This window comes from Aythya fuligula, chromosome 3, assembly GCF_009819795.1.
Source record: "Aythya fuligula isolate bAytFul2 chromosome 3, bAytFul2.pri, whole genome shotgun sequence".
Classification (NCBI taxonomy): Eukaryota; Metazoa; Chordata; class Aves; order Anseriformes; family Anatidae; genus Aythya; species Aythya fuligula.
In genome coordinates, this window is record NC_045561.1 from 97,451,125 (window position 1) to 97,467,935 (window position 16,811).

At 37.8% G+C, this 16,811-nt stretch overlaps 1 protein-coding gene across 7 annotated transcripts in view; it reads right to left on the reverse strand.

Moving 5' to 3' along the window:
- Positions 1 to 253: 253 nt before the first annotated feature.
- The window catches only part of DLGAP2 (DLG associated protein 2), a 474,554-nt gene continuing 457,996 nt past the window's right edge, over positions 254 to 16,811 (reverse strand). For 5 of the 7 annotated variants that reach the window (XM_032184995.1, XM_032184992.1, XM_032184993.1 and 2 more), the window contains 4 exons: positions 8,605 to 8,696; positions 3,781 to 3,933; positions 2,921 to 2,938; positions 254 to 1,444 (listed from right to left, as the gene is read on the reverse strand). In XM_032184995.1, the coding sequence (XP_032040886.1) occupies positions 1,226 to 1,444; positions 2,921 to 2,938; positions 3,781 to 3,933; positions 8,605 to 8,696 (482 nt within the window). In that variant the 3' untranslated portion in view covers positions 254 to 1,225. The remainder of the gene's footprint in view (positions 1,445 to 2,920; positions 2,939 to 3,780; positions 3,934 to 8,604; positions 8,697 to 16,811) is intronic. The other 2 variants (XM_032184999.1, XM_032184994.1) reach the window with 1 other exon arrangement.

The window sequence follows — 16,811 nt, forward strand, 5'->3', positions numbered from 1 at the left end:
ACGTCTGAAGCAAGCAAGAAGCTTAGTCTTGCTGTAAGTGATACTGCATAGAAAAATAGTTCTAAAAAAAATACAACTGTAAACCACAGTTCACCTTTACCTTAACATAACCATTTAAACTTAGATATACTTACCACTCACATTCATATTTCTTAAACTGTTTACAACATCACAACTGGCATTTTAAACAAGCAAGATTTTTTTCTTTTTTTTATCTTTTTTTTTTTTTTTTTTTTTTTTTTTTTTTCTCAAGGATACCCTGGAAACTCAATTGATATAACATTTTGAGAGTTTGAAATATTACATGTAGCGCAGCTCTTGAAATAAAAGAGAGAAGGCTTAAAATAAACGTTAACACATAAAAGAACTGTTAAAAATGCGATGAGTGTTCCAAAGGAGTAAGTATAACTTTTTCTTTACACATCTTGCTACAGAAGATCTAACTTTTTAAGGCTTCCATTTTCCTTTCACCCATCACTCAAGTCCTCTTGCATTATAATTTTGCTTAGGTTTCAGAGTGTTGTTACACTGCTAACAGCAAACGTTTCTCAGTGGGCATTCCCAACACCACCAGACTTGTATGCTTCTTGGTTTCTGATGAACTTTGGAGTTTTAGTGGCTGGATATCCCTGTTCATCTCCAGAAACTTGACATGACATGAGAGACCTAATGTTATTTTGCAGTAACAAAGATGAGGAGAATGGCAGAGCACATGGGTAAATATTTTAGCTGGGTTCTAGGAAAAGAAACTGGAGGTCAGAGAGATAAATGGGTTCTTTCTTTCCTGCTCTTTACATTTGTAGCACCTTCTACTTGGATTAGCTAATGCCTCTAGTGAATGGTGAGATGCACCCATTTATAAGTTTGTTATTCTTATCCCTAATTATCACACATTTTATAAAAATATAAATAACAAAAAAGTAAGCTGGGTTCCATCTCAAGAGGTGTTTCTTGTTGTCCTCTGAGAATATACTGGATAAGTCAGGTCTCAACAAGCCCTATCCATTGTAGCTGATTGTAAGTCAGACAATAAATACAAAAGAAGTCGTTCTTGCGGTGAGCTCAGCAAATTCTGAGGAAATCAAAAGCATTCCACTGTGCTTATGGCACAAAGAACACAACAGCAAGGGCATATTTAGTGGAGAGAATGAGACAAAAATTACCAGGTAAGTGACAAACTGTACAAGCATTTTGTCTAAAAAAGGAACTCTGCAGCATTCTGTCTTTAAAGCCGGGTTTGAGCCTCTGGGATGTAAATCTCGATGCTGTCTGCACGCTCTGTGGCTGAATTCTGCCGGAAAGAGGCTGCTCTCTTTGCAGCCATGAGCCGTCTTCTGGCTTCTTGTCGCTGCCTGTCGGGTAGGTCCAGAGATTTTTCTCTTGTGATGGGGAATTTTCCTTTTGGGGGCTTCTTTGGTACAGGAGGAGGAACCTTTCTTTCTTCCTGCAATAGGAGGTGAATGAGTTCAAGGTGAATGGTGTGTGGAAGCTACCATCAGCAGAACATGCAAATTGAAGACATACAAAGCAAAATACTCATTACATACATCAAGCATGCTCACTTTGCGCTCTTAGATCAGCTGATTAATAGATTACTTGAAGGGCTACACATTCTAGAAACACTGATGGAAAACCATTACTTCAGCACAAATTCTGTCATCCTGTGCCTTCAGATAGCTATGCTTCCTTTTACTGTACTTAGAGGTGTCCTACACATGCAGTCTACATACCTTGCTTTCACATAAATTTGTTTAGTTTCAGCTGACACACTGTTACATTCATTATAAACAGAAACACACACTGGCTCTCCAATAAGAATTCAGCGCATCTGTGTGGTTTGATCAAGTGAAAAGACCATCAAAGATTAGCAGGACAGAATTTTTAATTAAATTAATCATACTGAGTTTAGCCTCAGCTGGATATGAGATAGCAGCTGTGTATACATGTCTGTTAGTTTACTCTCGTCTATGAATTGCTAAATGGAAACATGCAAGCACCAACCAGAGAGAAAACATAGGGCTGATTGTTCTCCGTGTCAGCCAGGACCATTTTAAAGAAAATTATACTGAAAAATTAGCAAACTATAAAGTGAGAGTCAACAGATTTTGCTACCAACGTAGCTGTAAATGACTTCTGCAGGTTTTATATCAAGAACTTTTCTGAAGTATGAAATTGATATTTTACTCCATTATAGATTGTGGAATATCACATAAGGACCTTAAAAAGATATTGCAGAATCACATAATAATATAATAGTTTAGGTTGGAAGGGACCTCTGGAGATGATTCAGTACAATACTCTATTCAAAGCCCACTTGAAATTAGACTCAAGTTTGAAGTTAAAACACATTTTTTGTCATCATATTTAATACTTGGCTGAATATCTCCAAAGATGGAGATTCCACAACTTCATATGTATTGTATGGTTATTATGATATATCTTTCTGCTGGATCACTTCTTACAGTGGTTGTAATAGTTCAGAGCATGGGCTGTTCCTTATGGAGAACACAGTTAATTTGAGGCACAGCAGGATTCAAATAATAATAAAAAAGAACTGATACACCTGTGGTTTGCAGAATCATCATTACTTTTTTTTTTTTTTTTTTTTTAATTCTGAGTCTACTACCAAAATGCATTATCCAAGACTAGAGTTAAATTTAAGAACATAGTTCAATGTTCTCAACTCAGCAAGAACAGTGCAGCAGCCTAAAATGCTGTTCTCCATGACAGTCAGCTCTTCCAGTCTTTATTTTCTTTATTTCCTGTTTTTAGACAGGAACATAAGGACTCCATTCCTGCTGTCCCATCTTATTATTTTTTTCACCTTTAATTATTTCCCTCTCAGGAACACCACTGTTGCTGTCACTACAATAATTTCTTACTTCCAATTGTCACTAGTAAGCAAGAGTTGCAAACTCACCATCCACCAATCAGTTGGCTGAAAATTAAAATCCAAGAGGAGCATGAAGAAATGAAAGAGTTGTCAAAATGCCTCCTAATTCCTCCCAAACCAAACAAGTATTCACCTGAGGCCAACAGTACTGACTCAAACCAAATGCTGCCTTCATCTGACTGATATAATAATCAGCAAGGGCAGTGGGATAATTTGGGAGCAGGGCAGGGAGTTGCTCTGGGAAGGGGAAAGGCAGTTTCAGGTTTACATTGTGCTCGTGGCCATGGTGCCACCTGCTTTGGAAGCCTGGTGGCCAGGGGTGTTTCCCAAGCTGCACCACAAAGGTGCAGGCAGTTTGCTAGAAATTCTCTTTTCCCCCAAACTTTCATAGTCAAGCTTTAGTTTGACCGGCACTGTGCTTTGTCATACTCTTTTATCTCACTTGTGGCCCAGCACCAGTCATCTCTTGTGGTTAGGATTAAGCAACATAATGCTCAGGTTTGAGCTGGCCCAAATGGAGCAGCATGCTGCAGTTTACCTTGATTGAATTATTGGGCTATTGTCCTCAGTCTGAATTAATCAGAACATATTTCAATTGTAGCCTTTTTAATGTGAATCCAAATAATTTCAACACAAATGTTATAGAGCAGACAAACAGGATTTAGCAAAATCAATTTTGTTTGTTACACAATTCAGTTCAACATTATTAAAAAGAAAATAACCCCCCCTCATATCTGATGAAGGTTTCCATGTATAAATTGGGCTATACCAGTAGGTGTTTTCTATCTTTGGGCTAGAAACCTTCCACACTTCACTACTGGATTTAACACAGGGAGACCACAGTACTGTAAGTGGGAAGTAAATGGTATTGTCCATGGTCTATTTACCTTCCTTTCAGGTGATTCTATTATTTTCCATTCATTGAGTTTCAGCTGGTGCAGTTCATCAAACTTCATGCTGACATCTTCAATCGAGAGCTGCAATAAGTCCCAGAAACCTGCGAGGTCCTGGGAAGTTGGTCTCGGCATGGCACTCGGGTCCTGTCATGCACAAAGGAGAGAGCATGAATAGAACAGGAGGCTTTAAACAAAGTGCTCTGAGGCAGGAAAGACGTGCCAGATGCTGTTGCTGCAGTGCTGCTCAGGGCTAAGGCTACACATGCTCTGCAGCTGTGCCTCCTACAAAACCCAAACACGAACGAGTTACATGTCCTGTTCTAGCCTTTCTGCATCTGTGCAGCACGGAGAGCTCCTCAACACCATCTGCTGTGCTGATCTGCATTTCTAAAATCTGGCACATGCTGACAACCTCTCTCTGCTGATTATTAAAGGGAATGAGGATGTGGTTCGTATTCCAGGAAGCCTGAAGTTTTTCTGGTTAAAAATTACATCTGTGATAGCTGAGGAGAAGACAAAGCAACACTACGAGGAAGTTGTCAACTTGTGCTGGATTCGATGTTTACATTGTCTTGGGTTTTCAAATATGTGTGTAAACTTTAAAATCCGGGTGGTATGTTAGGATTTTGTTCTCTATGGGGTCGAATCATGCTCAGGAACTGGGCAGGTATTATTCCCAGGTACTGCATTAGGTGGCGCTAATAACCTGATGATTAACCAAACGTTAATGCTGGATAAAAATTGCATTAAAAGGTAGCATACAGACTCTGTACCTCATGTTTTATGAGAACTGGTACTCTTCAAGAAGACAGGTTTGTCACTTTAGTGAGCTTAACTGGTAAACATCTCTGTGAAGATGATGGAGAAGTAATCTCCCAGGGCAAGAGGAAGTAGTTAAGAAGGTCTCTGCAATGGAGCTAGGAGAGATGCAGTTGAAATCAGGCCAAAGGAGCTCATGATTTCCCCCTCACTGGGCAAAAGCTGTAATGCCTAATTTACTGAGTAATAAATAAACTGTGGTGTTATTGATGAAGCAAGGCTCTGTGCCCTGTATTCTTGGAATCTAATGGATGAAGACATTTTAGGTAGTGAATAAAGCTCCACAGAGTTGTCTAAAACTTGGAAGAAAGATAAACCAGCATTTCTATTCACTCCTAGTGGTCTTACACTGGGAACTGCTACTTAAATTTGGGTTTGGACCACTGTGGGAGCTGAGTGGCTGGAGCTGGGCATGATGCTGTGTAGTGTCACCCGTACCTAAAACCCTTTGGGAATCCAGCCCAAGAACAACTGCCTAAAAGTTTATACACTTCAAAAACCTTGCTAGAAAAACTTTAATTTCATAGGAAGTTTGGGGATTAAACAGAAGTTCCAGTACAGATTATAACAGACTTCTGGGAAACACGATGCAACTCCAGATTAGTGTTCACTGAAGATGTCTGCATTGGGAAGATCCCAATTTATTCCAAAACTATTTACAGTGTGTGTCAGTGGTATTAATTACTGAATAAAGGTCAATATCAGAGGCTTCAGGAACCAACTCCCCGCATGAAATTTGTCAGGACAGTCCCATAGCAATTTGTCTTGCACTGCGATCTGTTCTCTCCAGCCTGGTCTCCTTTTCCCCACTTTCCTCTAAACAGACACAAAATGATGCCACTCATAGAAATGTCATTGCCTTGTGAATCAAGGCTAATTGCTCTTCTGTACCTTTGTGCGTTGTTCATCCCTGATGACGAAGAGCACAGCTTCCAGAGCAGCAGGGAGGACAGGAGCATGCAGTGCATTGTGCGGACACAAGAGGGCTGCCTCCTGCTGCTATCACTTATGGATTCGCAGCCCGTAGATAAACGCTAGCAAAAATGATTACTATTACAGCTAACTGGGTTTTGGAAAGAGTGCCTTAAACCTGCTTCTTTTCAGAAGTGGCTCTTTTATTTGTATCGTATTTGGAATTCAGCTTTGCAGCCTCCGTCCGAAGGAAGCCTAAAGCTAGCAAAAACTACCTGGCCCATGCTCATGATGCTCTGTTTTTGCCTGCAACCGTGACACACCGAGAGATGATTTCAAGAGCTGAGTAGGATCTGTGCTGACTAGGGTATGGAGGAGGACACTTCAAAGAAAAAGCAGGGTATTACAAGAGATAATGTGAATAATTCAGCAGGGAGTAGTCATTAATCAATGATGTTTTTTTTTTTTTCATTTTTTTTTTTTTTTCTAGTAGTTATTGGGAACCATATACTGTAAGAGATAGTCAGTCAGATTCTCATAAAAATCACAAAATCACAGAGTGGTTTGGGTTGGAAGAAGCTTAGAGATCACCCTGTTCCAACACCCCTACCATGGGCAGGGACACTTCCCACCAGACCAGGTTGCTGAAAGCCCCATCCAGCCTGGCCTTGAACACCTCCAGGGATGGGGCATCCACAGCTTCTCTGGGCAGCCTGTGCCAGTGCCTCACCACCCTCACAGTAAAGAATTTCTTCCTATTATCTAATATAAAATTACCCTCTTTTAGTTTAAAACAATTACTCCTTGTCCTATTATTACATTCCCTGACAAAAAGTCCAGTTGTATGAATTTACTCTGAGTGAGAGATCTTAACCAAGAGCATCATCAATATGTTGCCTGAAGTTCCTGTCACCCTTTAGAAATATCCATAGGCAATGATTAAATTTCAGTTCGAGTAAGTACGTTCCTGTTCTTAAAACTTTGCTGCATTTTTGTGTTGGCAAAAGTAGATGCTGTTGTTCTCTGTTGTACATTTATGGTTATTGTTGTTGAATACTGTTACAGAAACTGCTGTGCTGTAGCCCTGTAAGCACTAGTTGTTCTCCAGCGGGGGACTTCATAAACTGGCTGCTATCTGCCAGCATTCCCATGGGGCACCAAGATGCTGCCTTTGGAGAATATGTAAAGCCTGCTGTAGATAAGCACTAAGTGACTATTTAACAAAAAACCTCTACCATTAAGCATAAGAAGAAAAGCCTCAAAACATGAACAAGCTAGAAGTCCAGTTCTGCAGTTGCTGCTTTCTGCAGAGCCCATTGCTGATTTAATGAAGCTGAAGAATATTCAGAGCTGAAATATCCAGAATTGGGTGAAGCTGCCATTAAGGAGTTCAAAGGTTTATTATCCAAACAAGAAGGAGAGAAAATGTTGCCCTTTTTTGGTCATGTTATCTGCAAAGCAGTAGATTTCTACTACTGCTTTTGCAGTAAGGAATTGTCAGCACTTCCAAACTGCCGATGGCTGTGCAGAGCAGGAGATGTTCTCGTTATTACAGCAATGCTCTCAAGCACAAGTGCTGGTCCCACTCGAAGATAAATGAAGTGGAATGGAGGTTAGGATCTCCAAATCTTAGTTTGCATAGCTTAATCAATCAGGTAATGGAAGACACTTTGAAGTTTGCAGTAAGAAACTTCTAGGCATTGATGAAGATTTCCTTCTTTCACTATCAAAAACATGAATAAATAGAAGCACACATGATATATTTGATACTACTGATGTGGTCATCTCCTGCTTGCCTGACTTTGCATATTTCCTCTGTCATTCTGTCATAGCTATTCAATTTCTTGTTTTGACAGAATCTTTGAAGTGGATAATTGGATTCTCTCCTAAAGAGGACTATATATCTTATCCTTTTATATCAGAAGGTGGGCCTTTTTTTTTTTTTTTTTTTTTTTTGGCATGATATTCTCGGTAATATTTGACTACAGTTTCAGGAATTTTGGATGTTTAACCTTAAGGATGGAAAGTAGTATATAGGTCTCCCCAGAATGACTTTTGCTTTCAAAATTGTGTAGCAAATACTAACAGAAAAAGAAATGTATCTAACCAGATATATAGGTCATGTCTGCTGTCATGCATGTAACAAAATTCAGCACATTTAATGTATGATGTGTAGGGACAGTCAAGAGGTGAAAGTTACATTTCGTTTTCAAGTAAGCCAAAGAAAGTAGGTGTTGTACCACTAGCCTTAGCTAGAAGCATTATGTTCTTCTATTGCTTAGTATCATCTTGCTACAACGTTTACATCACTGATGAGTGCTGTCATATTAACGAAGATAACATTTCGAATCAAATTAGTGTCTAATGAACTTCCAGAACAATAGCAGTAACTCCTACAAGTAATATACTGCATCTGTTCCTTTAGCCCTAGGACATCTTATATATAATTGGCAGTGCAAATCATAAAACCCAATTTCATGAACAATATGAATGTTCCCGTTTCCCAGATCAGTCCTATTTTCAGGTAGGTAGAAAGCTGCATCCTGTATCCTCCTATTCTCTGCCTACTGTAATTTGAAAAATTCCTCCTTTCTTACCAGAAATACTGTTACTATTTTAGGGTCTTACAAAAATAAGCCATAATATTATGTCTCAGAAAACTTGCATTTGTTCCCTTCTCATTTTTTTTTTATTTATTTTTAAATAAAGACAGCAAAAGAAAAAAAAAAAAAGACAACACCCAACTAGACTAAAATTACTGAAAGTGCATGTTGGCTTTGATAAAAAATGTACTAACACTACACTTCAAGATTAAGTTAAAAAAAAAAAAAAAAAGGAACAGTAAGACAAATGTGAGACATGAAAATGACATTTCAGAATGCTACTTTCTGGGTACATTAGAAACTACATTACACTACATTAGTTTCTGTTGTTGCCTTTGAAGTAAAAATATTTAATTGTAAAATTTACAGTTTTTTGTAAATTAGTATTTTGTAGAATAGTAGTATTTTGTAGAATACTAAGTATGAGGCTAAGTATGAGGAGTCATAAACTCTTCAAGAATGGCCAGACATGGTCACTTACCAGATTTTGCTGACAGAGCCAATAAAATTGCTGGAATTTCTGAGACATGAGCAGCTGAGCACTTCCAACAGCACTTCGGATCTTACCTAGGACTAAGCATACAGAGAGGTTATTACGAATAGATGTTTTGGCAGTAAATGTAAATGCCAGCTCAAAGAATACGTAGCTGAAATCACAGCTTAGTTTATACTGGAAGTAAATATTTTGCTGCTTCTGATTATACACATAAAATATTTTTAAAAGATATAGATATAGGAAAGCTCTGTGGCATCTTACTCTTTGTAAATAGTAAATGATATATTAATAACTCAGAACAACCAAGAATGTTTGCTTAAGAAAGTAGGAAAAAAATCAAAGGAACACAGACAGCTTCCTGAAGTAGGCATATACACATATTTTTTTTTTGAGAACAATCTTAAATTTTAAAGTAAATAACAGCAACAACAACATAAAAAAAGTCAGTGATAAACATTATTATCCAGATTTATTTTTTTAATTATTTTTATTTTTTTTTGCAAATGCATCCTGACTTAACAAAACATTTAACTACAAATAATTACTGCAAATGATTCAACAGGTCTACTGACATTGAAACTAGTAAGTTGTCACCAAACTTAAAGCTCTTTTTAAGTTATCATCCAAAGTCCGTTAGCTTTTCTAGACTCATCTCTTAAGCACCATCAGCCACTATTAAAAAAAATAAACTTACAATACAGACCTGATTGAGGAACATAATTTATTTATATGTCTACCCTGGAAAATACATGAAGACCTAAGCATGGGAGGTTCAGACAGAGTGGGACACAAACAAGTGCTCCAGGATTTTGCTGAATCACAACCAACCCACATGGCTTGTTGGGCTTTCCCCAGTCAGTATGCTTGTTATTTACAGTGTACACAAGAACAGGGGAAATGAACCAACCCAATTTGTTTTACTTCACTTTGCTTCCAAGAACTAGCTCTCTAAATCAAAATTTCTATTTATATACATGTATAATCAAAGACAGGAAATAGTCGGCTCATCAGCTCACCCATGTTAGGCACTTGTTTTTAGATGTGATGAATCGCCTCCTGAAGATGTCTCTTTCTATTGACTAGAGTGCCTAAGTGGACTGGCTTATCCTGAGAAAACCAGCTTCTCCTAGAGTCCCACATTTGCTGGGATAGACTTCAGTTGGTAGCCATATACTTTCCTACATCAAATTGCACATCCTTTCAACATCTATGTTGAAAAAGCAACATTTTAAAATGCATAATAAGCTGGGGTTTCAATGCAAGATTGAGTTTTCCAGAGAATTTCCTGATCTTTAAATAATCTTTAGGGAAATGACAGAGGTAGGTATAGGGGTGACATAATAAATACTCTGGCATCTTTTAATTTAAACAGACTGCTTGTTTGAAGGAACTAAATCAATAATTTAAAGAAGAGGCTTAGGGTAGAATGAAGCTACAATACAATAAAACTGGACTGCAACATGTGATATAAAAAAGTTAAATTCTTGCAGAGCTTAAAGTTTTATTGTTATTTTGAATAAGAAGATGAGAAGACTGAGTGGTATATGAAAAAAATATTTTGGTAATAGTTACATTTTAATTCTGCTTACTCTAGACCAGTGAAACATCTGCTTAACCACAAGAAGCAGCAAGAGAGAAACAGAAGTTTTAGGCTCAGTTTCTGTGAAAACATATGTATTTCATAACTTTAAAAGCATAGATTAATTTGTAAAGCTATTTCTTAAACACTATTCTGTTTTCTGTTAGATAAACAGTTTACAGCTGTGCCACAACACTAAATTAAACAGCAACATGCATAATTCATCTGTCCCTTGTGGCACCCATTTGTGAAAGGGTTAAGTGTTTCAGGGCTGTATGAGTAATTCACTGGGGTTTTGTTTTAGTTTAGCTGACCAAATGAAACAGAACATTTTAATTGGTTTGGGGTTTTTGATTACCAAACCCCTTGCTTTCCTCTATAGAGTCATTGGCTTAGGAAAAGCAATGTTTCAGGTGTTAAAACCCCCCAAAAAACACACAGAAATATAAATTAAAAAGAATTGTTTCACTCGATCTGAAATAAATCACTTTCATTTGTTTGTCAGCATTTTAAACAAAGGTAGAAATGTAACTGTCGACCAAACTTGTATCCTCCTTGTCCCTGGATGCTCTACAGCACAGGACATAGGACAAACTCCCAGTGTGGGGTCAGAATCCCTTCTTTCCCAAGTTGAGGAATTCTGCACTAGCAGGTCCCTGGCATCACCTTGCTGAAGCTATTCCACACTCCATTCAACTACTCACCAGGCAGAAAAAGAGTGAGAATGGTTCTGTAGGCTGATGGTTGTAGTGCTTGTCTCACAGGGAATAAAGCTCAGTTTTAGTTTCCTCCACTGAATTCTGTATCTCACAGCCAAGCATTTAGTATGAGGAAAATGCATTGGTTTGGGCCCTACCACAGAAATTTAGATCTTGACAGAATCTATATCTGACCAATATTTTGTAGTGAGTCTCTTGGTTACTCCAAACCCCAAATTAAATAAACATTTGCTTGATTTTCATTATCATGAAGGATCATGTTGACAGGTATCTGTGATTTAAAACCCAGACAGACTAGACAAGACTTTAGGCACTGGCTATGCTGTGTTTTGGAGTGGTACACCTCCATTTGGGATGTCAGACACTGGTTCTGCGCTATCTGCATGTGTCACCAAGTCCAGCTATATGCTGAAGATTCCTAGAAAGCAACCTTATGCTGAGTGATGCTCATGTCTCATGAAGCAGAGAGGTTCCCCATTGTTCCCCAGAAGAAGACCACCAGAGTGAAACATGTGCCTTTGGTTCCTCTCTCTGACTTCACCTGAAGCTGCCTAAATCTGTCAGCAAGGATCAGGTTGGTCAGACTATTATTCCACTCAAGTTTTGGAAACCCACAAGGAAGACAAATCGTAGCCTCTCAGGGTTCCTTGATCACCCTCTTGTTGAAGAGTTTTGTCCTTCTGTCCAGTTGGTATTTCCCTTGCTGCAGCTTGTACCGACTGCCTCTCCTCCTTTCAGTGTGTACCTCTGAGAAGAGACTGCCTTCACCTTCGCGGTTTGTACCCACTAGGTAGTGGAGAGCTGTAATTACACCCCGATTTAAGTCCTTTTCTCCAAGCTAAACAAACCTCGTTCCCTCATAACTACTCTACAGATGGCAGGCTTAAACAACTTGCAGAACTAGGACCCCACTGCCAGGAATAAAGTTCGTTTTGAAGCAGCATATAGCACTGGTGAGCAGTCTTTCAAAAAGGCTCCAAGAGTGATGAATACACATGTATAATTACAGGCCTACCATTTACTAAAGATCTAACTCTATTTCCATTTCAATAAGTAAATCAGACTTAATAAAACATAGAAGTTAGAATCTCTCATATTCATGCTACTCTGCTTTGCTGTAATTAAATTAAAGTATTAAAACACTTCAATTCATAATCTTTAGCACAATATTAATAGACAGCCAAAGTCTTGTTATTAATTTCATGCATTGGGGAATTATTCTGATGAGTGCAGATTGATTATCTCCATGAAGGAATGATGAATGTTAGAGACTGGAGAGATTGAGATGTTTGGTGATGCTTCAAAGATTTTGCTTGTAAATAAATGATGATAAAATCAACCAACATAGTTAAATATATATAATTTTCATATAATTCCTATACCTTCTCCCCTCCTTAAGATAATGTTATATTCACTTGAAAGAGTCATACCACCTTAATTCTGCTCCGTGAAGCACATAAAGCACTCTATTTTTGTTGTGTGGTCCCGTATGAGTTTTACTCTGAAGACGCACAAAACTCTTACTGTGACTGCAGTAGATGCAGACTCAGGATTTATATCCTGGATAACAATTGTAGAAGTTCCCTGTATACAACATGGAAAATTAACACAATGGTGTCTTTTCCCCTGCAATAAGCATATTACAAGAAAATTGCAAGTAATATATATTTATACATGTTGTATTGTGTGAGGAATGCTACAGACTCATATAACTGAATAGAGTTTCACATCACAAAGGCAGAGTAAGAAAAGTTAGAATTATATTGATCAAACCAAGACATATAGTCTGATGCTATAAATCTGTTTTTGACAGGTTAAAAGCTTTGCTCAGTTGCACCACTGTAATGAGAAACTATAGTAATCAGTCTGCTTCTGGTATTAGTGTTATTTAAATGATGTGTTTTAGTTTTTAGTTTTAAATTTTCATTTCATGTTGCTTTTTTTTTTTTCTTTTTCATTTTTTTTTTCTTTCTTTACTTTTCTTTTTTATTCCTAAGATTGTAAATAAATCGCTCTACACACAACATGAGAAAGTATGCCTGAAAGAATATTCTGTCACTTAGCTCATCATCCTAACATGTAAACCAGAATATTTGTGCAATCTGTAAACCTAAATTTTTCTGATACTAAGCCTAAATCTGTCTAAAATATGCATCTTTTCCACTGGCAACATAGCAGGCAGGCATAATAATAAATGCATAATGTTTGGAGTGAGATGATATTTTAGAACAGCACAGCCATCAGTCTGTAGTGTTCTGGAGTCAAGGTATGGCAATGGGATCCTTGTGATCCCTGAGCCTCTGTGCACGTTCAATTTTTACCCTAATGGAGATGAGTTCAGAGAAGAGAAACTTTAAGCTCAGCAATACAAATGCTAGGAGGAATTCTTGGGTTCCTCACTATGGGACTGTCCTGTATTGATTTTAACTACTGTTTCAGGGAAATTAAGACATTCTGTAGTTATTTACAACAATCCAAATGTCAATTTCAATATTTTCTGAAGGATAGAGTTGTGAAAGGCATTAGGAAATGATGTCAGTAATCTCTCTTTGGTTAAAGGATAACCTATATTTGGTCAAATACCTAAGAAAGCTTTTATGGATGATTAACTATGAATGTACTGAAATAAATTGGTTGTGAGGTTTCTTTTTTCCAAAGTGTGTGAGATTTAACTCTACCTTTTCTGCTACAGTTCTGTGTTACTAAACCCCTTGCAGTACTTTGGAAACACCAACCGGAGGATTAGCAAAGACAATTCAGCATCCATGGAATGAAGGGGTAAGGGGAGAGAAAGGTGATATTTTACGCTGTCTTGCTAATGCCTGATACACTAGAGATCACTTTACTTCAATAGAGCATAGCTGTGCCAGCAGAGCTCCTAAAAATGGTGCAGAAGAAAGATATTAGCAAAAAACCTCTTTGTGCTGGTATGGTTTAAACTGGGCTTAAAGACTCTGTTCTAAGATTATTATTATTATTTTTTTTTTTGTGCTTTGTTATCTTAGGATTTTGATATGAGAGTAAAGTCTGGGTGGCAGTTCTCCATTTGACCTGCACACTGAAATATCTCAGTAGAGGAATCTGTGGTGTTTGGGAGCCTGTGATGTCTTCTGCTTCCCTCTGCCACATCATGCCTGACCCTGCAAGTTGTGGCTCCCCTCTGGGCTCGCAGGCTCTGCTGCTTCCTGTGCAAGTCTCCCTGCTCCCATCACATAGTGCATAAAGCTCAGCTCTTGGGCTGCAGAGTCCTGGCCCTTTGTGTCTTCAGTAGCTGTAGTGTGACAACCTGGAGCATTTTTCTTGTCATCACTTACACGCCAGCAATAGCCAAATACAATTTTCAGGGTGTAAAACTGAAACACCAGTCAGCACCCTTGAGAAACACATATCTTTGCTGGAAGGCACCCTGCTGGTGCAAATGATGAGATAGCTTACCCTGGGAACACTTCCAGCCATATATATATTATATATATATATATATTCTGATAAACACTGAGAACACAAATAACAGCCCACACAGACAACACTTGAACTTTACAGAGACTCCAAAATACGATTCATGGCAACTGACCAAATGAAAAAATACTGTCTGCAAAAAGAAAGTGTGAGAGGTTAGGTTATTTTTGTTGCAGTGATTATCTTCTCCCTTTCTAAGTCCTGATGAGTGAAGATCTTAAACCAACATTATGGGAGAAAAGCTACAGTGAAAGAAAAAAATCAATACAGCAATCAGACAGCTTTCTGTGATCTCAGGGCTATTGTGCTAACACAGAAAATGAAATTGTTTTCTAAAATGCAGCTCTGTTTTAACTCTTCCTTTGATTAAAACAAAAGTGAAGTGGTAGCATAAAGACAGCCTTCTCCTTTGAGATGCAAAGCTATATTTGTTCTTCAGGTACAATTAATATACCATGGCCAAAAAAAAGAATGATTCAGCATTAACAATGACAGTTTGAATGTGCAAACTTTGCTGTGAAGTGTCATGGGAACAGTAGTCCTGCTGAAAGATGGAAAAAACATATTTAGTTGCTTCTGGCTTCTGTATTTCTGAGTATTTTCTTCAGCGAACTGAGAAATGCTTAAATATGTCAAATTACATTTCATGGAGGGATATCATTAAACTTTAGTTCTTATGGATTCATACCTTCCAACCTATATAGTTTAAACAGGGGATACAAAATGTGTCAGAGACTACTCAACAGGAAAAAAGCATCTAGCAGAAATTTTAAAATGATCATTCCCTTGGTGAAAATAATTCTTTGATAACTTCCTTTTGCTTGATGTTAGCTATATTAAGCGAAGGCTTACCATTTCAAAGATAATGTAATTCGGAAATGATTTTAGGAGTATCTCTTGAAATGAATCACATAAGATGGAAAAGCAGAAGTCTGTGTGTCACTTTTGACAAACAGCTGAAGACAAGCATTTTATTTCATTTATGCTATATAGATCTATTTTATACTTCCTACTCTAACCTATTAGGGAGGCCAGATTGTTCCCCCAAACATAGAAAATGAACCTATTTTGGTTATGTTAAAAAGGGAATTGCAAAAGTCCATTTCAGTTGTATTTCAGTATCTACATGTGAGGGAATTGCCCTTTCTTTTTCTCTTACAGAGTCACTCTGCAAATGAGGAAATAGAAAATACTGAAATTCCATTTTGTGTTCTCTGAAATGATTCTAGGTTAAAAGGGTCTCACTAACTGTGAATGTTAATAAAAATTAGCAAAGTCCAATTTGTCTTTCTGTCTTATCCTTCAAGTTCTTCTCTACAATTTTCTGAAAACTTCTAGGTGTTGCAAAGTGTTTAAGGGTATTTCTGGAGTGCAAGTGTAACTTTACATGGTGGAAGGGAGGGTCATTCTTCACCCAGAAATTGGTGGTCAATTAAAATCAGGTCCTCCGACTTTTCCTAACATAACACGTAGCCAGCTTCAGATTCTAGAGAATAATACCACTAACACCCTACCTGTGTTTGTGAATGAGGAAGACCCGAGAACATTTCCACTGCCAATTTCAGATGTTTGCAAATTTGTTTATGGCTGAGCATGAGGAAGAGCTTGCAAAGAAAGGAGATAGCAAATGATCACAAGCACTGATGTCCCCACATCAGTACCAGGCAACACTGAAAGCTAGTGCTTTGGGATATTTAATGATGGCAGAGAAATGTCAGTATTTAGCAGTGCAAAGATTTGGGGAATACAAAAATAAGATGTATATGGTAAAAATAAGCATTAAAAATAACCACTATGAAATAACATTTGGGAATCCTAACACAAGCTAAGCAAAGCAAAATATTTTATTATTTGTACTTAAACAGCACCTAGGAGGGTAATAAAGTCTTCATGTTATCAATGCAAAGAGAGGACTCTCAGCTCATATCTGCCATAATGAAAATGATGACAAAAAGCTAAATTCTGGAAAGCACTGGAGGCTGAAGGAAGAAAAACAGCCTTATGCTCTTTCCCACCCCAAAAGCTACCTTGTTAAGGGCAGACTTGTGCACAATATAGTGCAGAAATATGACTGTAAGATGGAAATGATGAGGTAAAAATACAGATATTCCTTCTTCTGAAAAGGTCAGTGCAAGAAATAGAAATTGGCCTTTTAGTGACCATGCGGGCATGGCCCAAGACCTGGGGGTAGATCATAAATAAGAACTCATTGAGGGGGAAAGAAGACAATCAGGAAAGAATACTCAGAGGTGATGCATGGATTTGTAAGAGTGTAGGAAAAGATGCTAGTAAGAAAACTTAATATGAACTAATTTGTGATCTGAGAAAATCTGGACTGAGACAATAATTCAGATTGGCAGGGATTGAAATATTTATAAAACTAAGACCGGAGAACAAGGATAATTGACCTCAGAGGGAATCACAGGGAGCTGGCTACT